At 40.0% G+C, this 21,846-nt stretch overlaps 1 protein-coding gene across 1 annotated transcript in view; it reads right to left on the bottom strand.

Moving 5' to 3' along the window:
* LOC130922079 (dynein axonemal intermediate chain 1-like) overlaps window positions 1–14,313 on the bottom strand; it is a 37,527-nt gene extending 23,214 nt beyond the window's left edge. Inside the window, exons 1-14 of the mRNA XM_057846593.1 lie at window positions 14,208–14,313; window positions 13,957–14,001; window positions 13,763–13,855; window positions 13,553–13,633; window positions 10,927–11,053; window positions 8,719–8,768; window positions 8,422–8,574; window positions 8,243–8,302; window positions 8,043–8,168; window positions 5,816–5,900; window positions 5,607–5,724; window positions 5,469–5,512; window positions 5,124–5,371; window positions 2,400–2,489 (exon numbers count right to left, since the gene is read on the bottom strand). Coding sequence (XP_057702576.1) covers window positions 2,400–2,489; window positions 5,124–5,371; window positions 5,469–5,512; window positions 5,607–5,724; window positions 5,816–5,900; window positions 8,043–8,168; window positions 8,243–8,302; window positions 8,422–8,574; window positions 8,719–8,768; window positions 10,927–11,053; window positions 13,553–13,633; window positions 13,763–13,855; window positions 13,957–14,001; window positions 14,208–14,243 — 1,356 coding nt within the window. The 5' untranslated portion in view covers window positions 14,244–14,313. The remainder of the gene's footprint in view (window positions 1–2,399; window positions 2,490–5,123; window positions 5,372–5,468; window positions 5,513–5,606; window positions 5,725–5,815; window positions 5,901–8,042; window positions 8,169–8,242; window positions 8,303–8,421; window positions 8,575–8,718; window positions 8,769–10,926; window positions 11,054–13,552; window positions 13,634–13,762; window positions 13,856–13,956; window positions 14,002–14,207) is intronic.
* Window positions 14,314–21,846: the final 7,533 nt, after the last annotated feature.

Raw genomic sequence — 21,846 nt, 5'->3', positions numbered from 1 at the left:
GGTCCACGTCAGAGTCACTGTCGTCACTGTAGCGTGCCATAGTGCTTTAATTATTTAGTATGATTTTGGGAAAACTCCCACGAAGAATAGTCAACATAAAAGATGGCAATAGTAATCCAAATCCGCGTTTTTTACTCACTCGAAGATCCAGGAATTAGACCGATCCCATGGCAATGTTGCAGCCACGATTAGGCCGTCGATTCCAAAAAATAGACTGGTCCGAAAAGCCGCTGTGGGACCGACGAATAAAAAAAATGGACAGATCCGAAACCAATATTGCAGATGCGGTGGGACCGTCGGATCCAGAAAATAGATGGATCCCTTACTTGACTGAGGATCCAGGAAAAATGTTCGGGCGCTAGTTGTAACGCGTGGTGGGTAGGATACGTGCATACAGGGACCAAAAAGGGGGAGAAGCTTCCACTTATGCACATTTATTCACTCAAAATAATAATTCCCCCTTGACCACTCACTTCATTCCCCTTGTTTCCATTTGACTGGAAATTGCATCCAAAAGCAGCACATCGTGGCATTTTACTTCGCGAGTTTAGGCAGCAATAAGCAATTGTTGAACACGAAAGATACCAATGACGTCATCACTGCGAGCCCGCAAACCATGGCGCCAACTAACGGTCAAAATATGGACTAAATATTATAAAATATTGCCATTGATTTAACATTTTATGTGTTTCTAACAACATATTTTAGTACAAGAGTGGTTTTGTACAAGAGTACAATTGTGGTTTATTAGAGCCTACATGTATTTAAGTTAGAGGATCACTTTAAAGACCAAATGTGAAGTAAGGTTGGCCAACCATGTTTTTGAATAATATCAATGGCTAAGCAATTATAAGCATATTTTCGTTATTTTTTTTAACGCAACCCATCCAGATTCTTTGTTTAATCCATAGCAACGCCCTTGACAACGAAAATGCTTTTCTTCTACAATCTTCGGAAATCTTCGGAAATTACGTCACACCGAGAACTGTGAGGGAAGTCCGCCATAGAACAGTATTGTTGCATTGCTTCTCGGTAAGATGCCACAGCGGTGTGTGGCGATGTATTGTTTTCAATTTAAAGAAAAGTTGTATGAGTGGCCAAAGGATAGCAGGGCACGTAAATGGACATCTTTCGTTCGCACGATACGAATGAATTTCACGCCATCATCGAGTAGTGTTCTCTGCTACAAACACTTCGAAGATGCCTGCTTCCTCAACTGGTCTGCTTATGATCAAGGATTTGCAAAAAAGTAAGTGTGATTTTTGGATAGACGACTGATGACTTTGTCAAAGCAGAGCTGCCAACTGTTGTGGAATGAACAGCAGAAGGTAGCGACGCTAGCTGAAAGGTAACTCGAGGCAAAACCCCGATCGTGTTGTGGAATAAACAGCAGAAGCAAACTCGTGGCAATCCCCGATCATAGTTGTATTGAGTTCATTTTGCCTACACTTAAAAATTCGTCAAAACTTTTCTTTTATCCCAGGCAATAGTAGGTGGTTTATTTACCTGACATGCCCACACATAAAACATTGCCAATAATCTATAAAATTCAATAAGTTTTGACCTACGGAGGCGCTATGTTTTATCGCGCAATGAACGCTCGCCGTGATGACGTAGTTTGTCACTGTCACTACACGAACACTACCGGTGTTCTGCAATTCCTTCTATGCGGTGAGACGTCCAGCGTACATCGCTTAAAAGTGGAGAGTACTTACTATCTGTGTTTTTGTTGAGTCTGTTATTACCTTTTCATTGCATCGAAATACTTTTTGCATGTGTTTCCCTCTCATACTTTTAAGCATTGTGTTTTCTTGTGGTATCTTAAAAGCAGATTGTTGATCTGTTGACCACATTAGTTGCTTCTTTTAGGCCGGTCAGCACATTTTGGCAGAACACCGGTTTTGTCCTACCCTCATCTCGTCTCATCCCATCTTTCCTGGTCATTTTGCTTTTGCTGCTCAATTTGTGAAATATCGACAGTGCTGCCATGCTCATTAATGTTCCTCTCTGGTTCAAATTAAAGGGTTGAACAGACTACATGTTTATGTCGCTAGAGTCATATTCTGGAAGCCCGGCAGCATAACCATGTGACGTCACCGCCCTGTGACGTCAACATCAATGGCGACCTACTAGTTAAACTAATTTTGCAAATTGAATAAAAACGAAAACATCAAGAGGGGTTTTAATAACAAATTATTTTACCTCATAATAATGTTTATCTTTTAAGAACTACAAGTCTTTCTATCCGTGGTTCCCTTTAAGTTGAGTCATACATTATTTTAATTAAAGAAAAGTGATTTCATTTCAGTATATGGAAACTTAATGAGCCCGTGAATAACAAGAAATCTCAGATTGCACTCGATATACATAATATTTTAGCTACTGTGCACAAAACAAACCTTAATGAGTGTCCAAGACACAACACGGCCATCAGAGGACACGGAACAGAAATAGTGGTTATTGTCCATATCATCATTCTGCCATCGCACCTGATTTAACAACAAACAAGAAAACAAAACAAACAAAAAGATATGACTTGTTTATACAATATGTACAGTGGGGCAAATACGTATTTAGTCAACCACCAATTCTGCAAGTTCTCCTGCTTGAAAAGATTAGAGAGGCCTGTAATTGTCAACATGGGTAAACCTGAACCATGAGAGACAGAATGTGGGGGAAAAAAATCACATTGTTTGATTTTTAAATAATTTATTTGCAAATCATGGTGGAAAATAAGTATTTGGTCAACACCAAAAGTTCATCTTAATACTTTGTTATGTACCCTTTGGTGACAATAACGGAGGCAAAACATTTTCTGTAACTCTTCACAAGCTTTTCACTCACTGTTGCTGGTATTTTGGCCCATTCCTCCATGCAGATCTCCTCTAGAGCAGTGATGTTTTGGGGCTGTCGTTGGGCAACACGGACTTTCAACTCCCTCCACAGATTTTTATGGGGTTGAGATCTGGAGACTGGCTAGACCACTCCAGGACCTTGAAATGCTTCTAACGAAGCCACTCCTTTGTTGCCCTGGCTGTGTGTTTGGGATCATTGTCATGCTGAAAGACCCAGCCACGTCTCATCTTTAATGCCCTTGCTAATTGAAGATTTTCACTCAAAATATCTCGATACATGGCCCCATTCATTCTTTACTTTACACAGATCCTGGTCCCTTTGCAGAAAAACAGCCCCAAAGCATGATGTTTCCAACCCCCATGCTTCACTGTGGGTATGGTGTTCTCGGATGGAATTCAGTATTCTTTCTCCTCCAAACACGAGAACTGGTGTTTATACCAAAAAGTTCTATTTTGTTTTCATCTGACCATAACACATTCTCCCAGTCTTCTTCTGAATCATCCAAATGCTCTCCAGCGAACTGCAGACGGGCCTGGACGTGTACTTTCTTCAGCAGGGGGACACGTCTGGCAGTGCAGGATTTGAGTCCCTGGCGCCGCATTGTGTTACTGATAGTAGCCTTTGTTACTGTGGTCCCAGCTCTCTGTAGGTCATTCACTAGGTCCCCCCATGTGGTTCTGGGATTTTTGCTCACCGTTCTTGTGATCATTTTGACGCCACGGGGTGAGATCTTGCATGGAGCCCCAGACCGAGGGAGATTATCAGTGACCTTGTATGTCTTCCATTTTCTAATAATTGCTCCCACAGTTGATTTCTTTGCACCAAGCATGTTACCTATTGCAGATTCAGTCTTCCCAGCCTGGTGCAGGTCTACAATTTTGTCTCTGGTGTCCTTCGACAGCTCTTTGGTCTTGGCCATAGTGGAGTTTGGAGTGTGACTGATTGAGATTGTGGACAGGTGTCTTATATACCGATAATGAGTTAAAACAGGTGCCATTAATAAAGATAACGAGTGGATTATCGTTAGATCTCGTTAGAAAAAGTTAGACCTCTTTGACAGCCAGAAATCTTGCTTGTTTGTAGGTGACCAAATACTTATCTTCCATTCTATTTTGGAAATAAATTATTTAAAAATCAAACAATGCGATTTTCAGTTTTTTTTCCCCACATTCTGTCTTTCATGGTTGAGGTTTACCCATGTTGACAATTACAGGCCTCTCTAATCTTTTCAAGTAGGAGAACTTGCACAATTGGTGGTTGACTAAATACTTATTTGGCCCACTGTATCAGGAATATAACAATCAATCATCCATACTGCTTATCAATAAAATATCATATTCCATATAATACTTATTACAATATACAGCAGTACGTAGATGAAACAAATTTTCATACTGAGAGACGAACACTTTAAAGCAGGGGTGTCCAAACTTTTTGCAAAGGGAGCCAGATTTGGTGTGGTAAAAATTTGGGGGGCCGACCTTGGCTGACGTCCTTCATGTCGAACAATATACAGTGCCCGCCACAAAGGTTAGTTGCGAGATTGTTGAAATTTTTCATTAAAAAAATATAATTTGCTTAAATACAGTATTTAAGCAAATCTTAGCAATCAATTCTGTGTGTCACATTTGCTTTATTATTTTTTTTAATGAATAATTTCAACAATCTCGCAACTTTCCTTTGTGGCGTTCTCTTTCGACTCTCGGGCTCTTGCGAAATACTGCTGCTGTGAAATTAAACTAGCTTCAAGTTGCTTCAATTTCTCGCTACGGATCTTCCCTGTAATCTTGTCGTACATGTCAGCGTGTCTTGTTTGGTAATATTGCATCACATTGAACTTTTTAAAAACAGCAACTGTCTTTTTGCAAATGAGGCAGACAGTTGTTGCGTATTTTAGTGAAGAAACGGTCCAATTTCCACCTATATTTAAAGCATCGGCCGTCGCAGTCAACGTTTTTTTTTTTTATGATTGTCGCCATTTTAGAAAATTGGGAGTAAAGGCCACACGGGGTAATGTTGCTTAGAGTGCTGCTGCCTTTTCGTGGGTAAATGAGGAGCAGTATTTAGTGTGTAAGATACTTCATATGCTGGTGGCAGTACTGCTGACCAATATCATAAGTCTGTGTGTGGGCCAGACGTTATTGATTTTATGACAGATGCTGAGGGCCGGATGAAATTTGTCCACGGGCCGCATTTGGCCCCCGGGCCGGACTTCAGACATGTCTGCTTTAAAGTGTTCTGTTAACTTATAGACTAGAATAACTCACTTGCCAGACTGGGTCTGTGTGCTTGCCAGTTTTGGCATTGCTCTTGTATTCAGGGACCAATCCTTTCTTTTTGAAGTTGTATACACAAACACAGCCATCATAGAAACCGACCGCCACCAGGTAGGAATGTTGCTTATGAATGTCAAGGCTCAGGACTCCAGAACTCGTCGGGAAGATATACTCAGGGTAGGTAGAGTTCTTCAACGTGTAGAAGAGAAGCATCCCACGACCCTGCTTGCTGAAATCATCTGCCGATAAACAGCACGGAGGCATTCTTGTGCATGAATAAACACGTATGCTTCTTAGAAAATCCAAAAAATGTATTTATTCACGTCATTGACTTACAAGAGCCCAACCCTACACCAAAAAGGTCAGGGTATTTCTCATTCCTGTGAAATACGATGCAATCAATATTCATTCTTTTATGAATGACTTGACTCACATTTATCATTTTTAACTTGATATGTTGGTGAACAAACCTACCAGCAGAGTGCTGTGACACACATCATTTTGGCCTTGTCATACTGGAACTTCCACAAGGGAAGTAGAGTACCCTCGTGCTCCCGAAATTCATCTGCCGCATCTTCAAAATATTTGAAATCTGAAAGAGCATACAAGATAGGAGCAGAATGACAGATTTAAATCAAGAATCTCATTTGTTGGATACAAACCAACATAATATAGAAACATACCTTGAGCTATGTCATTACATGTATTCTGATTGACCATTCTTTCCAAGAGTGTGACTGCAGTGGCAATTTTGGTGACGTCATCATTCTGCAGAGATAAAACTAAAATTGACTGGCAATTACAGTTCTTCAGCAACTGATTTAGTAGGTTTCTCTGGTCAGACTTGAAATTCTCAAAAAATACTTGTTCAAGCCTCACAATATTGTCTCACTAATGCACATGAAAAAGCAATTTCTCATTTCGTTGAATAAGTTGCAAATGTTTTCGTACGTCCATGCAAATGATTTAGATAATTCTCTGCTGTTTCCAACATTATCAGCTGTATCCATCATGTTAGTAAAAATTGATTATCATGGGTCTCTATTGAATAGTCCCACCACCCACAACATTTAGTCATTAGTTCATTGCATACATCTTTACTGGCAAAATGGATGAACAAGTTGTCAGAATATGGCAATGTGTGTGCTTATTTCTTAGCATTTTCATTTTTTATTTTGTAAATCTGTCTCGAAGTGGTAAATTGCTACCAGGTGAATTTTCAGCCACAGAGCTACGATCCATGTGCCAGGCCAAAGGAGAGGGAACATAACCATGGGTGCTGCCATCGCAGAAAATGCTGTGTTCACTCATATTTCCATCATGGGGCCTTACAACATAGAATGTCTTGTCAATTTTTTAGACACAAGCTAAAAGGACCTCATTCCTGAACATAAGAGGGATCAGATTGATCAGACCAAAATTTGTGATAGTTTGGACCATTTGAATCTACACCACTCCAACATAATCAGGGAAGGGTTTTGCAACCAAAACCAGAATGGTAATGGAGTTCCTCCCACCATACTCCACATTCCTATACTACACTTTAATTATTTTCTGTATAAAAATGAATTTGGTATTCAAAAAGTCTTCTTTTAAAATTTAAGTCTTGAAAAAGAAGGTGTCGTCTTATAATCAGGGCCGTCTTATATTCGGGCCAATACGGTAAATAATTCAAGCCAAAGTTGAGGTATTGTTTAATCCAACATGGCGGCCGTCACAGAAAATAGAGCTTTTTAAGTTGAAAATTCTTACAAATAAATGCTCAAATTGCGGGATTTCTATAGATATGAACGTAAAACAGGCTAGACTATTAGTTAAAAGCAAAAACCTGGGCAGTTATAATTCATGTTACTTATATATTTCAAGCCAAAGTTGCGGTATTGTTTAATCCAATCTGGCGGCCGTCATGGAACAAGGAGCTTTTTAAGTTGAAAATTCTTGCAAATAAAAGCTTAAATCACTGAATTTCTGTAGATATGAACGTAAAACAGTCTAAACTCTAGGTTAAAATACAAAAAACGGGCAGTTATCATTTATTTTATGTAAATATTTCAAGCTAAAGTTAGGTTAAGCTCTTCCCATTCATTTCATTGTATTCATAATGTTTAAAAGTGCCTGGTGGTGCGAAAAATATAATAATTCATTTGAATCCTCGACCAAATAACTCTTGAGATACTCCTGCCTGCTTGTATGCAGTAAAACCTCTGTCCTTTTTCCACCTAAATCCTGCGTTAGAACGCAGCGTGCGTTTGAGTTTATCACAGTGAATAGTGAAAGCCACCTCAACGCTCTATGGGTCGGCCCCCTACGGGAAGGCGTGGCGCAAAGCCTGTGGGAGTTGTCTTGTCAACTGATGGTGGAGTCTATGACTGAATCTTGTCCAGTTTTTTGCAGTCTCCCACACACAAAGATGTAATTTGCAATGTTCATTAAAATTTCCTAAACCATCATTCCACCGCAGTGACTGTTCAATTGAAAGTGTGACTAAGCAATTTGACTGTCTTTTCTGTACACAATGAAACAAGGACTTGTCATTCTGACAGCACTGACATGTTCATTGACACAGAAATTTAATTTTGAGCGATAGACTAAGAATTTTGCACAAAAAAACTGGCTTTTGCAGGCAATCTATGTTGTTTTGGTACTTGTGTTTTGAGAATTTCAATTCTGATCTGAGAAACGTACCGAAGCAATTGAGAAAAACTGTCAATGTACCTGGCTGATAAAGAAAATGGGCATTTTCTGTTGCACTGTGAGCAAAGAGAACCTTTCTATTAAATGTTTGAGTGACATATATACGTGTATGAACAATTGTTAAAAAACTTCAATATAGTATAAAAGAAGGACGCAAATAGTGAATGCGTATAGTACAAGATGACCATGGACATGCAAGTAAGCAAGGTTAGGTACCGGAGTTTCATTTAGTATCTTCTTTCTGTTTTTGTCACCATCCTTCTTTGGATGGAAGGCTCTCTGCTTCTCCTTTTTTATTTCTTGTTTTTGCAACTCCTCAGTGTACGCATCATATATCTCCCACTGAAGAGACAAAAAGAGGCTTTGTGAACATCTGTAAGCATTTTCATCTGCTGTCGCAGTAAAGACTGCACTACCTGACTAGCGGTGGCCGAATAGTTGCAGCGTGGTGGAGGTACCGTCTGGCAGCTTCTGTCCTGCATAAAAACATAATCTTAAGTATAATTGTTATTAATATATACAATGTTTTATTCTACGCACTTTATGTGAAAGGTAGCGATATAATTAGGTATTTTATTGACATATTTTTTCCTACCCGAAGTGCATTATTGAGTGTTTGGGAGGCTCTCTCGATGAAATTGAACTGGTTTGTGCATTTAGGCTCTTGAGTGTTTGTTTTTGAGGCAACACTGTCTGGTCTGTCATCTTCGCCAACATCCTCCTCCTCCCCTCCGTCGCCAGATGCATCCTATATAGAAAACAAACATGGGTCTTCTAGCTCACACTGTCGACCCAGCAAACAATCACTGGTTGATGGTTCCTCCAATTATTTGAACGGAATGGTTATTCCTCAACAAAAATGTGTGTTTATTGAAAGAAGAGCACAATTTACCAATATTTCTGATTTGTCCTCGTCAGACTCTGCTTCATTGTCAAGTGTTGCTGTCTCTGAGCACAAAGAAAGACCAGATGATTTCATGAAAAGCATACTCATTTGCAGTGTTGTCAGTAATGCGTTACTGTAATCTGATTACTTTCTTTCAGTAACGTGCAATCTAACGCGTTCATTTTTCCAAGCCAGCAATCTGATAAAAGTTAGTTTCCTCGGTGCCTGTGTGTTACTATTTTGTTGTTGCCTCATACTGTATGTAGAATGAAGGCTACTGTAGTCATGTACGAAGAGCATTTGAATAGAAAATACTGCTCTTGAGTTTGGGAGTGACATCAAATCTCACGTTTTCTCATTGGGAAAAAAATGGGTCACCTGTATTACCATGCTGTGTGCGTGCGCGCCCTCTGCCACGGCGGTCAACAACATAGCATAGCTAGTTGGCTACCTATCCGGATGCTAACAGTAAAGGAGCCGGAGATATACAACAAACGGCTGCATTTGCTCACTGGAGATACAGCAATTACTTCACATATCCGTCCAGTAAAGATGACAAAAATATCTCCGTGCGTTGCAAACTCTGCACAGAAAGACTGTCGTACGATAAAAACTCGACATCTAATTCAACAAGGAAGCACTTGGAATTACAGCACAACGCGAAAAACCTCGAAACAAAGCCGACAGGTACGAGACAGCCAGCACTTCTACAGTTTGTAACCAGCCTTTATAATATGTGTAATTATGTACATTTTATAGTTTGTAGTTTGTAGAGTTTGTCATAGGCAGTGTTTTACATTTGTGGGACTGGAGGAAAAGCATGTTGAAGACTGTAACAAAAGTCAAAAGTTTGGACACCATCATTTTTGCATTTTTTAATATTTTCACTACTATTGCAAATTCTCACTGAAGACATCAAAACTATGAATGAACATGTGGAATGGAAAAAAAAAGGGAAATTACTGAAAACAGGTTTTGTCTTCTATATTCTTCAAAGTATCCACCTTTGAGGTGTCTCCAAACTTTTGGCCAATACTGTATATAAATATATATATATATATATATATATATATATATATATATATATATATATATATATATATATATATATATATATATATATATATATATATACACATCTTGACACTGTTCGAGTTCAATCAACTGTTCAAGTTGTTGTTGGTAGCATTTGAAAGCTTAGGTTTAAAGAAATTCTAAATATCCATCTTGCCTCCTCTGGTGTAGTTTTGGCTAAGCAAAGGATAGTCTCCAAGGTGCTAGTCACATGATCTGTTCGAAAAATGATTTTGACCCATTATGAAAACTTTACGTTGTGGGATTTTTGTTCATTTCATTATTTTTTGTTGTTTGTTTTATTGGTTTACAACTTTTATAGACAACATTTTAACGGCTAGGTCTTTATTTCAAAGGGGAAGTTCAGAATTTTTTACATTAGGCTTAATCTTGGAGTTAGCCGGGGTTTAATTAGTCGTTGGAGTTGATTTAAACTAATTTTGTGCAGTTTGTCAGTTATTTGTTAGTTTTAGGGTTCTGGAATGGCTAAACTAGGGCGAGTCAATGGTGGTCGACTTATTAAACCCCAGCTAACTCCAAGATTAAGCCTTATGTGAAAAACTCAATTACATGCGATTACATTTTTTGTTATTTTTATGTTGAGGCAGCAAAAGGAGAAAAATAGGTAAAAAGTAACTAATAAGTTACTTTTAAAGTAACTTAGTTACTTTGATAATAAAGTAATCAGTAAAGTAACTAGATTACTTTTTTGAAGTGTAATCAGTAATCAGTAATTAAATTACTTTTTAAAGTAATCCGTGACAACACTGCTCATTTGTTGTTTGCTTATTAATGTCTGTCTGTCGGTCTCTCTCTCTCTGTCTCTCTCTGTCTCTGTCTATCTATCTATCTATCTATCTATCTATCTATCTATCTATCTATCTATCTATCTATCTATCTATCTATCTATCTATCTATCTATCTATCTATCTATCTATCTATCTATCTATCTATCTATCTATCTATCTATCTATCTATCTATCTATCTCTTTGTTGACAGTGACACTTAGTGGCACAAAATATGAATTACACTACAAGTACACAAAGATCACTGCCAGCTGTTGCAATAATTCACAAATGGGGAGTATTGACAAGTTTTTAATTTAGGTAATACGAAATGTTGCACGTGTCAATAAGCACCTTCAGTGAGTTCTTCACTGGCTGCCAGCCTGCGAGCCTCGTCAGAGTCCTGATGTATGAGACAACCATCTAAGACAAAATGGACTGCCAACTGATCAACACCACTCGTCAGCTTGAAAGCACCTTCCTGGAAAACACGGAGCAACAAGAATAGTGAATCTGATTCAAGGTCCTTTTTTGGGCTTCAACAATTTAATCTGATTTTCATTATATTGATACGTATGTTTGAAATATATTATTGGCTTTCTGTACTTAGTTAGGTCTTAAATATTTCCCCCCAATAATTTATTTTCATTTTATTATATACTGTATACATTTGTTATAGTTATTTTGTCTTTTAATTGCTTGTTTGTTATACTTCAGTGGTTCTAAGTACCAGTGACAAATTCATTGTGTGTCTTTGCCAATCAAGATTATTCTAATAATATTATATGATATCATGAGCTATGATTGACAGTACATTATAAAAATTAGATGCAATGCAAATATGCCCTCTGTCTTATTGCAAAAAAATTTCAAATTTTATTCTTCACCTAGTTTTCTTACTCATATTTTATTGTTTTTGCTTTATTACATTGAAAATCAAGATATTCAGATTCCAGTAAAGGTAAATGTATTGCTTTGAGGAAAAAAAATATATATTAACATTACCTGATTTCTCATTAAAAAAAAAAAAAAAAAAGTATCTTGATGGACGTAAAAGAGGAATTGCTACAGTGCATTGGTTAATAGATAGGATTAATATACATGTATGTTCTACAGGGGTATGAAAAAGTATCTGAACCTTTATGTTTTCTGATCTTTGTAAAAATCACACAGATGAAAAAACAGAGTCTGTTTTAACTAAAACCACCCAAACATTTATAGGTTTTCATATAAGACCCAAAATCCGAGCTGCTGGGCTCGACACTGTGTTGGTTTTTTCAGTTCTATTTGTGATCATTTTGAGCAAATGAGTGTGTGTAGTGAGACAATGCAATGTCAATAATTAGATGACAAGAATTGGGAGATTTATGTTTGTTATCTAGTAGCAGAGGACATTAGTAGAAGCAGAGCAGTTTCAGATTCAGAAAAATCTGATTTAAAATAACCTGTCAGATTAAATTTCATCTATATTGAAGGTAAAGTTGTAACATTTCAGTTCTGACAGACAAATCAGAGAAGAGCAGAGAGCTCCTTAGAGGGAATATCTTTATACAGTGGTATGAAAAAGTATCTGAACCTTTTGGAATTTCTCACATTTCTGCATAAAACCACCATCAAATGTGATCTGAGCTTTGTCAAAAATCACACAGATGAAAAAACAGTGTCTGCTTTAACTAAAACCACCCAAACATTCATAAGTTTTTATATTTTAACGAGGATAGCATGCAAACAATGACAGAAGGGGGACAAATAAGTAAGTGAACCCTCTGCTTAAGGAGACTTAAACAACAATCGAAACCTATTTTTTCCAAACAATTTAAGTCAGGTGCGTGCCCAATCTCTGATGAGTGGTGTAAAGCTGCCCTGCCGACTATAAAACACACACCTGGTAAGAATTGTCTTGATGAGAAGCACTGTCTGATGTGCATCATGGCTCAGTCAAAAGAGCTGTTTGAAGACCTGCGATCAAGGATTGTTGATTTGTATAAAGCTGGGAAAGACGGTCAGAGAAGTTGTCTACAAATGGAGAGAGTTTGGCACTGTTGCTTTTCTCCCAATGAGTGACTGTCCACCAACGATGATGACAAGAGTTCAGCGCAGAATACTCAGAGAGGTAAAAAAGAACCCTAGAGTGTCTGCTAAAGACTTACATAAGCTTTGGAAAAATATTTTGTGGACTGATGAAACCAAACTTGAATTGTTTGGGAGTAACACACAACGTCATGTGTGGAGGAAAATGGAACAGCTCACCAACATCAACACCTCATCCCCACCGCGAAGTATGGTGGAGGGAGCATCATTATTTCGGGTTGTTTTGCTACCTCATGGCCTGGACAACTTGCAATCATTAATGGAAGAATGAATTCAAAAGTTTATCAGGATGTTTTGCAGGAAAACCTGAGGCCGTCTGTCTGACAGTTGAAGCTAAAAAGAGGATGGTTGCTGCAGCAAGACAATGATCCAAAACACAAGTAAATCAACTTCAGAATAGTTTGAGAGGAGCAAAATACACGTTCTGGAGTGGCCAAGTCAAAATCCAGACTTCATTCACAATGACATGCTATGGCATGACGTTAAGACAGAGACTGATGCCAGACATCCCAGGAATCTGACTGAACTACAGCAGTTTTGTAGAGAAGAATGGGCCATGATTAGTCCTGATCGATGTGCCAAACTGATCTGCAGCTACAGGAAGCATCTGGTTGAAGTTATTGCTGCAAAGGGGAGGGGGGGGGACACAAAATATTAAATGTGATAGTTCACTTACTTATTTTTCCCCCTTCTGTCATTGTTTGCAGTATATCCTCATAAAAATATGAAAACCTATAAATGTTTAGGTGGTTTTAGTTAAAGCAGACACTGTTTTTTCATCTGTGTGATTTTAATAAAGATCAGATCACATTTGATGGTGATTTTATGCAGAATTGTGATAAATTCCAAAAGCTTCAGATACTTTTTAATTCCACTGTATTTATCTTACCCTGAAGCTGTATCGGACAATATTTTGTGGGGCGTGGGGATTTTTTGCAGTCAGAATCCTTGTGACTTCCTCTTTTAGCTCCTATTATATTAAAACAAAACATGAAGAGATCATGTTATATCACTGCACAGACAAAAACATTACTGAGCAATGCATTGGCTTAACTAACGATAAAATGATGACTAATTTTATTTTTGTCAATTCTCTCACAGCATCAGTGAGGTCCAGCTGATCAGCAGGTTTAACAAGTTTGCCATGAGCCCTTTCTTCCCAGCCATAATCCGCGTAGTCATCATCCTCATCCTGCAAAATTGAATAAGTTCCACAATATTTTTTCTTTTAAAATATTCCTTAACCAAAATAATTGATGTAAGAAACATATTATTCGTGTAAATGTTACTCACTTTTCTCTTATTGATATTCTTTTGTGACTTTGCACCAGGCACCTTCTGATTAGTTATGTGTAAAGTGAAAAAAAACCAACAACAGAATTTCAGATGTTACATATATGCTATATACAAACAAAAACTTTCAGTATATTCACAAACAATATTACATAGGAAGCTCATTCGCTGAGCCTTAGCAATACAGTACATTTACAGGCAACCTTTTGCTCATTAACTTTATTCCAGATTAGCTATTTGGATCTATTTACCTTTTTCCCAGGTGCTGCAACATTATTGGCTGGCATCTCCAAAAGAGTCAACTTTTGAATGAAACTTCAAAGGAAAGGTCCCACATGTAAAAACAGTGTTGGCTTGCCTGTTGTATAACGGTTGCCTAGACAACCACCAGTCCCAATAGAGCTTCTTCGATGCTCCATCAGGCAGCATGCAAACAACTCTTGGTTAGAATTACTGCCACCAGTGGATACCAGTACACTTTTTTTAAAAAATGCTGTATCTGAAAGTATTCCTACAAATTTATATTAAGTATAAATCTTTTGTAAAATGCAATGCTGAACAGTTTACACACTGACATATGTAACTAACTAATCTGACACGTTCTAATCTTATGTTTTCCATGCAACTGCATTAGTTTTGATACATATTTATGATTTTTTTCCCAAATGTTGGGAAAAAAATATACATGTCAAAAGTTTTGCTTTTTCACTGCATTATTGTAATTTTCATGGGTCATAGTCATACAGAATTGTTTCATTCAGCCTGTCGAAACATTTTCCCATTTTTAACATCATTTCAATGTAGCTGCTGCCATATGTTAACAGTGCTTTTCCAGTTAAAATTATTGTGATTAGATGCTTAAATCCCTGAATTCTTTAGAGATATGGACGTAAAATAGTCTCGATTCTTAGTTAAAAGCAAAAAAACAAACAAAAAACAATGCAGTTAGCATTTATTTTACGTACATATACCGAAGAACGATGCTAGTCTGTAAGTCAATGAGGCAGCCGCCTTATGTAAACAGAGCTTTTCCGTTAACAAATTCCTGTGAATAAATGCTTAAATCCCCAAATTCTTTAAAGATACGAAGGTAAAACAGTCTCGAATTTTTTTTAAAAGAGCAAAAAACTGGGCAGTTAGCATTTATTTTACGTAAATATGTCAAAGAATGATGCTAGTCTGTTAGACAATGTGGCAGCAGCCTTACAACAAAGAGCTTTTTACGTTGAACATTCTTGTGAAAAAACGAAAAATATAGCGATTTCCTTGAATCCTCAAACAAATCACTCCTGAGACAATCCTTTGTGTTTGCATGCGGTACAGCTTTTGTACTTTTTCAACCTACATCCGGCGTAGGATCGCCTCATGTGTTGCTGCGACTGACTGCGAATAACTGAAGTGGATTGTGGGATGGCCTCCTACTTGAAGGCGTGGCGCAGTGAAGGTAGAATCTGACCCGTCAGTATCATTATGAAGTCAATGCTTTGACTAAATCTGGTTATGTAATGTGTTATTGTTCGGTATCATTATGACAACAGTTAATATAGATAAGTTTGCGTTGAGAAAAATTACCATAAAAAAATAAAAATAAATAAACAAAATGTAAGCAGTTACACACAATGTTACTCGTTAATTGAGTAGTCTTTTCACCAAATACTTTTTAACTTATACTTGAGTACATTTTTTGGATGCCTGCTTTTACTTTTAATTGAGTAGTATTATTTTGAAGTAATACTACTCTTACTGGAGTAAAATTTTTGGCTACTCTACCTACCTCTGGCCCGTGCCCAGACCAACCCCACGGGCTAGATTGGCCGTTTCCAAACCCTGAGTCGTACATTTCACACCCCTGGCTAATATGGATATAAATCTATCTATTGTGAAAATATACAGTATATGTACAGTGTATATGGCGGAAAACACAGACAAGGCTGAAAAAGCATTTTCTGCTCTTGTACTCCTCTTTAAAATAAACTGCTGTATTTTAAGCCAAAAGAACAGTTGTGTTTGATCGAACAATATGTCTATAAGCTGCCATAGCAGAGTCATGGCGCATTAAGTCCCAAACTATTTTTAATTTGTCCATTTTACCCTGAAACCCCCGTTTACAGATGTCGTGCAACCGCTTTTGTTTCAACCTAGCCATACTGTATAAAGAAGGTAAGTAATCGTATTTATTATTCGAAATGTCTGTCATTTTTAGCTTAGAATAATGAACTGATGTCTAATATTTAGTTTATATATAAAAAAGAAAAACGACTTAAAAAAATTATTCACTGGCATATTTTAAACTTTTAAACAAATGATGTCACAATGAAAAAATTTACATCTGTAAAAAAGTCACAGATGTCTACTTCATAACTATCGCTTAATTGTAGTTTTCCATTACCGTCGCATTTTCCCCAATATTTTAGATGATAAATAATCGATCCAAACAAAGAAAAAATTAAAAAAAGTATTTAAAGGGTAAATCTATGAAAATGAAAATCTCGACCACTCCTTGATGTCTGCGATTTCTACATCGCGGCCCTTGTTATATTACCATGTTTCACCCATAAAATCCCCCCAAAATCCAGCTGCGGCCATTCACAGGTGTGTCTTGACACTCGGTTATACATGCTACATGGAGTTTTTGGATCGAAAGGAGGTAAGTACGTGATAATATCTCATTAAAATCATGGCGTTTTTAATTATGCTCTCGAGTGCTCTCAATATATATATATATATATATATATATATATATATATATATATATATATATATATATATATATATATATATATATATATATATATACAGTGCTGCTCAAAAGTTTGTGAACCCCCTCAACATTTTGGAATTTTCTATTATTTCAACCTGATTTCCTAATCAATCAATTCAGTAGTTTTTTTTTTGTTTTTTTAACAGTTGTGTTGTCGAGACTAAATTAAAAAGAGTTTTCATCAACTGATGTAGGTGCAAAATTGAACTGTTTGGTCACAACCAAAACCGCCATGTCTGGCGAAAAGTCAACACTGCATACCACCAAAAGAACCTTCTCCCAACAGTGAAGCATGGAGGAGGGAATGTCAAGATCTGGGCTTGCTTTTCATCCTCAGGACCTGGACAACTCCACATAGTCCAGGGAATCATGAATTCTGAGGAATATTGTCAAATCCTAGAACATAACCTGACGCCATCTGTTTTGAAGTTAAAGCTTGGCAGAAGGTGGATCATGCAACATGATAATGATCCAAAGCATTCCAGCAATACAACCAAGGAATGGCTGAAAAAGAAGAAGATTCGTGTTCTGGACTGGCCCAGTCAAAGCCCTGACCTAAATCCCATTGAAATGCTGTGGCGGGACCTGAAGCGAGCAGTTCATGCCAGACGCCCATCAAACCTCTCTCAACTGACTGCGTTCTGCAAGGAAGAATGGGCAAAAATCCCCCAAAGTAGATGTGAGAGGCTGATTAGTCACTACAGAAACCGTTTGGTTGAGGTAATCTCTGCAAAAGGAGGCACAATATCCTATTAACTGAAGGGGTTCACATACTTTTGCACACATGATATCTGAGTTTTTCTTAAATCAACCACTTTTGTTAAATAAAGAATGACAATATAACTATTTCTTTTGTTTCAGTCCATTATTTGGAATGTCAGTATTGTGGATTTGGGTATAACTTAACATTTAATAAGGTTATTTTAGTTTTTTTTACAAAAAATCTGACCATCGCTGTGGGGTTCACAAACTTTCGAGCAGCACTGTATATATATACATATACATATATATATATATATATATATATATATATATATATATATATATATATACATATACATATACATATACATATACATATACATATACATACATATATATATATATATCCATCCATCCATCCATTATCTTCCGCTTGTTCCGGGGTCGGGTCGCGGGGGCAGCAGCTTTAACAGGGAAGCCCAGACTTCCCTCTCCCCAGCCACTTCAACCAGCTCCTCCGGCGGGATCCCAAGGCGTTCCCAGGCCAGCCGAGAGACATAGTCTCTCCAGCGTGTCCTGGGTCGTCCCCGGGGCCTCCCGCCGGTGGGACATGCCCGGAACACCTCTCCAGGGAGGCGTCCGGGAGGCATCCGAACCAGATGCCCGAGCCACCTCAGCTGGCTCCTCTCTACGCGGAGGGGTAGCGGCTCGACGCCGAGTCCCTCCCGGATGACCGAGCTTCTCACCCTATCTCTAAGGGAGAGCCCGGACACCCTGCGGAGGAAACTCATTTCGGCCGCTTGTATCCGGGATCTTGTTCTTTCGGTCACGACCCAAAGCTCGTGACCATAGGTGAGAGTAGGAACGTAGATCGACTGGTAAATCGAGAGCTTTGCCTTTCGGCTCAGCTCCTTCTTCACCACTACGGACCAGTGCAGAGTCCGCATTACTGCAGACGCCGCACCGATTCGCCTGTCGATCTCCCGCTCCCTCCTACCGTCACTCGTGAACAAGACCCCAAGATACTTGAACTCCTCCACTTGGGGCAGGATCTCATCCCCGACCCGGAGAGGGCACTCCACCCTTTTCCGACTGAGGACCATGGTCTCAGATTTGGAGGTGCTGATCTTCATCCCAACCGCTTCACACTCAGCTGCGAACCGCTCCAGTGAGAGTTGGAGGTCACGGCTTGATGAAGCCAACAGCACTAAATCATCTGCAAAAAGCAGAGATTCAATGCTGAGGTCACCAAACCGGACCCCCTCAACGCTTCGGCTGCGCCTAGAAATTCTGTCCATAAAAATTATGAACAAAATCGGTGACAAAGGGCAGCCTTGGCGGAGTCCATCCCTCACTGGGAGTGAATTCGACTTACTGCCGGCAATGCGGACCAGACTCTGACACCGGTCGTACAGGGACCGAACAGCCCTTACCAAGGGGCTCGGTACCCCGTACTCCCGGAGCTCCCTCCACAGGATTCCCCTAGGCACACGGTCGAACGCCTTCTCCAAATCCACAAAACACATGTAGACTGGTTGGGCGAACTGCCATGCACCCTCGAGGACCCTGCCGAGGGTGTAGAGCTGGTCAACTGTTCCACGGCCGGGACGAAAACCACACTGCTCCTCCTGAATCCGAGATTCGACTTCCCGACGGACCCTCCTCTCCAGCACCCCTGAATAGACTTTACCGGGGAGGCTGAGGAGTGTGATTCCTCTATAATTGGAACACACCCTCCGGTCCCCCTTTTTAAAAAGGGGGACCACCACCCCGGTCTGCCAATCCAGAGGCACTGTCCCCGATGTCCACGCGATGTTGTAGAGGCGTGTCAGCCATGACAGCCCTACAACATCCAGAGCCTTTAGGAACTCCAGGCGGATCTCATCCACCCCCGGGGCCTTGCCACCGAGGAGCTTGCCAACCGCCTCAGTGACTTCAACCCCAGAGATCGAAGAGCCCACCTCAGAGTCCCCAGACTCTGCTTCCTCAAAGGAAGGCGTGTCGGTGGAATTGAGGAGGGCTTCGAAGTATTCTCCCCACCGACTCACGACGTCCCAAGTCGAGGTCAGCAGTACACCATCTTCACTATACACAGTGTTAATAGTGCACTGCTTTCCTCTCCTCAGACGCCGGATGGTGGACCAGAATTTCCTCGAAGCTGTCCGGAAGTCGTTTTCCATGGCCTCACCAAACTCCTCCCATGTCCGAGTTTTTGCCTCGGCGACTGCCGAGGCCGCAGTCCGCTTGGCCAGCCGGTACCTGTCAGCTGCCTCCGGAGTCCCACAGGCCAAAAAGGCCCGATAGGCCTCCTTCTTTAGCTTGACGGCATCCCTTACCGCTGGTGTCCACCAGCGGGTTCGGGGATTGCCGCCACGACAGGCACCAACCACCTTACGGCCACAGCTCTGATCGGCCGCCTCAACAATGGAGGTGCGGAACATGGCCCACTCGGACTCAGTGTCCCCCACCTCCCCCGGGACAAGGGAGAAGTTCTGCCGGAGGTGGGTGTTGAAACTCTTTCTGACAGGGGATTCTGCCAGACGTTCCCAGCAGACCCTCACAATACGTTTGGGCCTGCCAGGTCTGGCAAGCATCTTCCCCTGCCATCGGAGCCAACACACCACCAGGTGGTGATCAGTTGACAGCTCCGCCCCTCTCTTCACCCGAGTGTCCAAAACATGCGGCCGCAAGTCCGATGACACGATTACGAAGTCGATCATCGAACTGCGGCCTAGGGTGTCCTGGTGCCAAGTGCACATATGGACACCCCTATGTTTGAACATGGTGTTCGTTATAGACAAACCGTGACGAGCACAGAAGTCCAATAACAGAACACCACTCGGGTTCTGATCGGGGGGGCCGTTCCTCCCAATCACGCCCCTCCAGGTCTCACTGTCATTGCCCACGTGAGCGTTGAAGTCCCCCAGTAGAACGAGGGAGTCCCAAGAGGGGGCGCTCTCTAGCACACCCTCCAAGGACTCCAAAAAGGGTGGGTATTCTGAACTGCTGTTCGGTGCATAAGCGCAAACAACAGTTAGAACCCGTCCCCCCACCCGAAGGCGGAGGGAGGCTACCCTCTCGTCTACCGGGGTAAACCCCAAAGTACAGGCGCCAAGCCGGGGGGCAATAAGTATGCCCACACCTGCCCGGCGCCTCTCACCATGGGCAACTCCAGAGTGGAAGAGAGTCCAACCCCTCTCGAGAGGATTGGTACCAGAACCCAAGCTGTGTGTGGAGGAGAGTCCGACTATATCTAGTCGGAACTTCTCTGCCTCACACACCAGCTCAGGCTCCTTCCCTGCCAGAGAGGTGACATTCCATGTCCCAAGAGTTAGCTTCAGCAGCTGGGGGTCGGACCGCCAAGGCCCCCGCCTTTGGCTGCCGCCCAACTCCCTACGCACCCGACCCCTTTGGCCCCTCCCACAGGTGGTGAGCCCATGGGAATATATATATATATATGTATATGTATATGTATATATGTATGTATGTATGTATGTATGTATGTATGTATATATGTATATATATACTGTATGTATGTATATATGTATATATGTATGTATGTATGTATGTATGTATGTATATATATATATATATATATATATGTATGTATGTATGTATGTATATACATATATATATACATACATATATATGTATGTATATATATATGTATGTATGTATGTATGTATGTATGTATATAATGCAGACCCATGGAAATGTAGTCCAGTATATACACATACACACAGTAGGCTATGTGCCAACTAAACATTTTTATAAATTACTATAGCGACAATTGTCCTTGACAAATTGTTATTCCCTTTCAATTGATATTCTCATTCAATGTTCTAGATTGCAAACAAACAATAACCGAAAAAAACTGACAAACTATTCAAACAGCATGTTTCCAAACGTTGCAGTTCAAAACTATGTTGCCCATAATGCCTAGCGTGGTTTAGCTTACCGATAGTAGGCTGAGGCAAAAGTCAAACTTTGCTATAAAAGTTTACAATCATCGGCAGCGTAACGATGCGACACCAAACGGGATTTTACGGTCAAAGCTACGACAGAAGTCCACAGTTACCATTATGTACGTATTTATCGTAAAAAACTTAACAAATCGTCAATCCAGTAGATGGCGGTAATGCCTCATGATAGGGGTAAACTGCCAACAAAAACAAGAAGTACTACTCCCTCCCTCCCTTCTAGTAGGACCCATGTCAACTGCTGCCACCTATCGGCCGGAGGGATTCTCTTCAAATTGGTCCCGTGAAAAATCATGAAAACCGGACATTTTTATGAATTTATAAAACCCGCCCGGACGACGAGGATACTATGTGAAAGTAGGACTTGTCCGGGCAAAAGAGGACGTTTGGTCACCCAAATATATATGTTTTTTTTTTTGTTTTTTTTTTAAATGCCCTCCTGTTCAA

This window comes from Corythoichthys intestinalis, chromosome 9 (genome assembly GCF_030265065.1).
Source record: "Corythoichthys intestinalis isolate RoL2023-P3 chromosome 9, ASM3026506v1, whole genome shotgun sequence".
Lineage (NCBI taxonomy): Eukaryota > Metazoa > Chordata > Actinopteri > Syngnathiformes > Syngnathidae > Corythoichthys > Corythoichthys intestinalis.
Note: the sequence above shows the minus strand (reverse complement) of the source record. Positions and strands in the feature narration are given on the sequence as shown.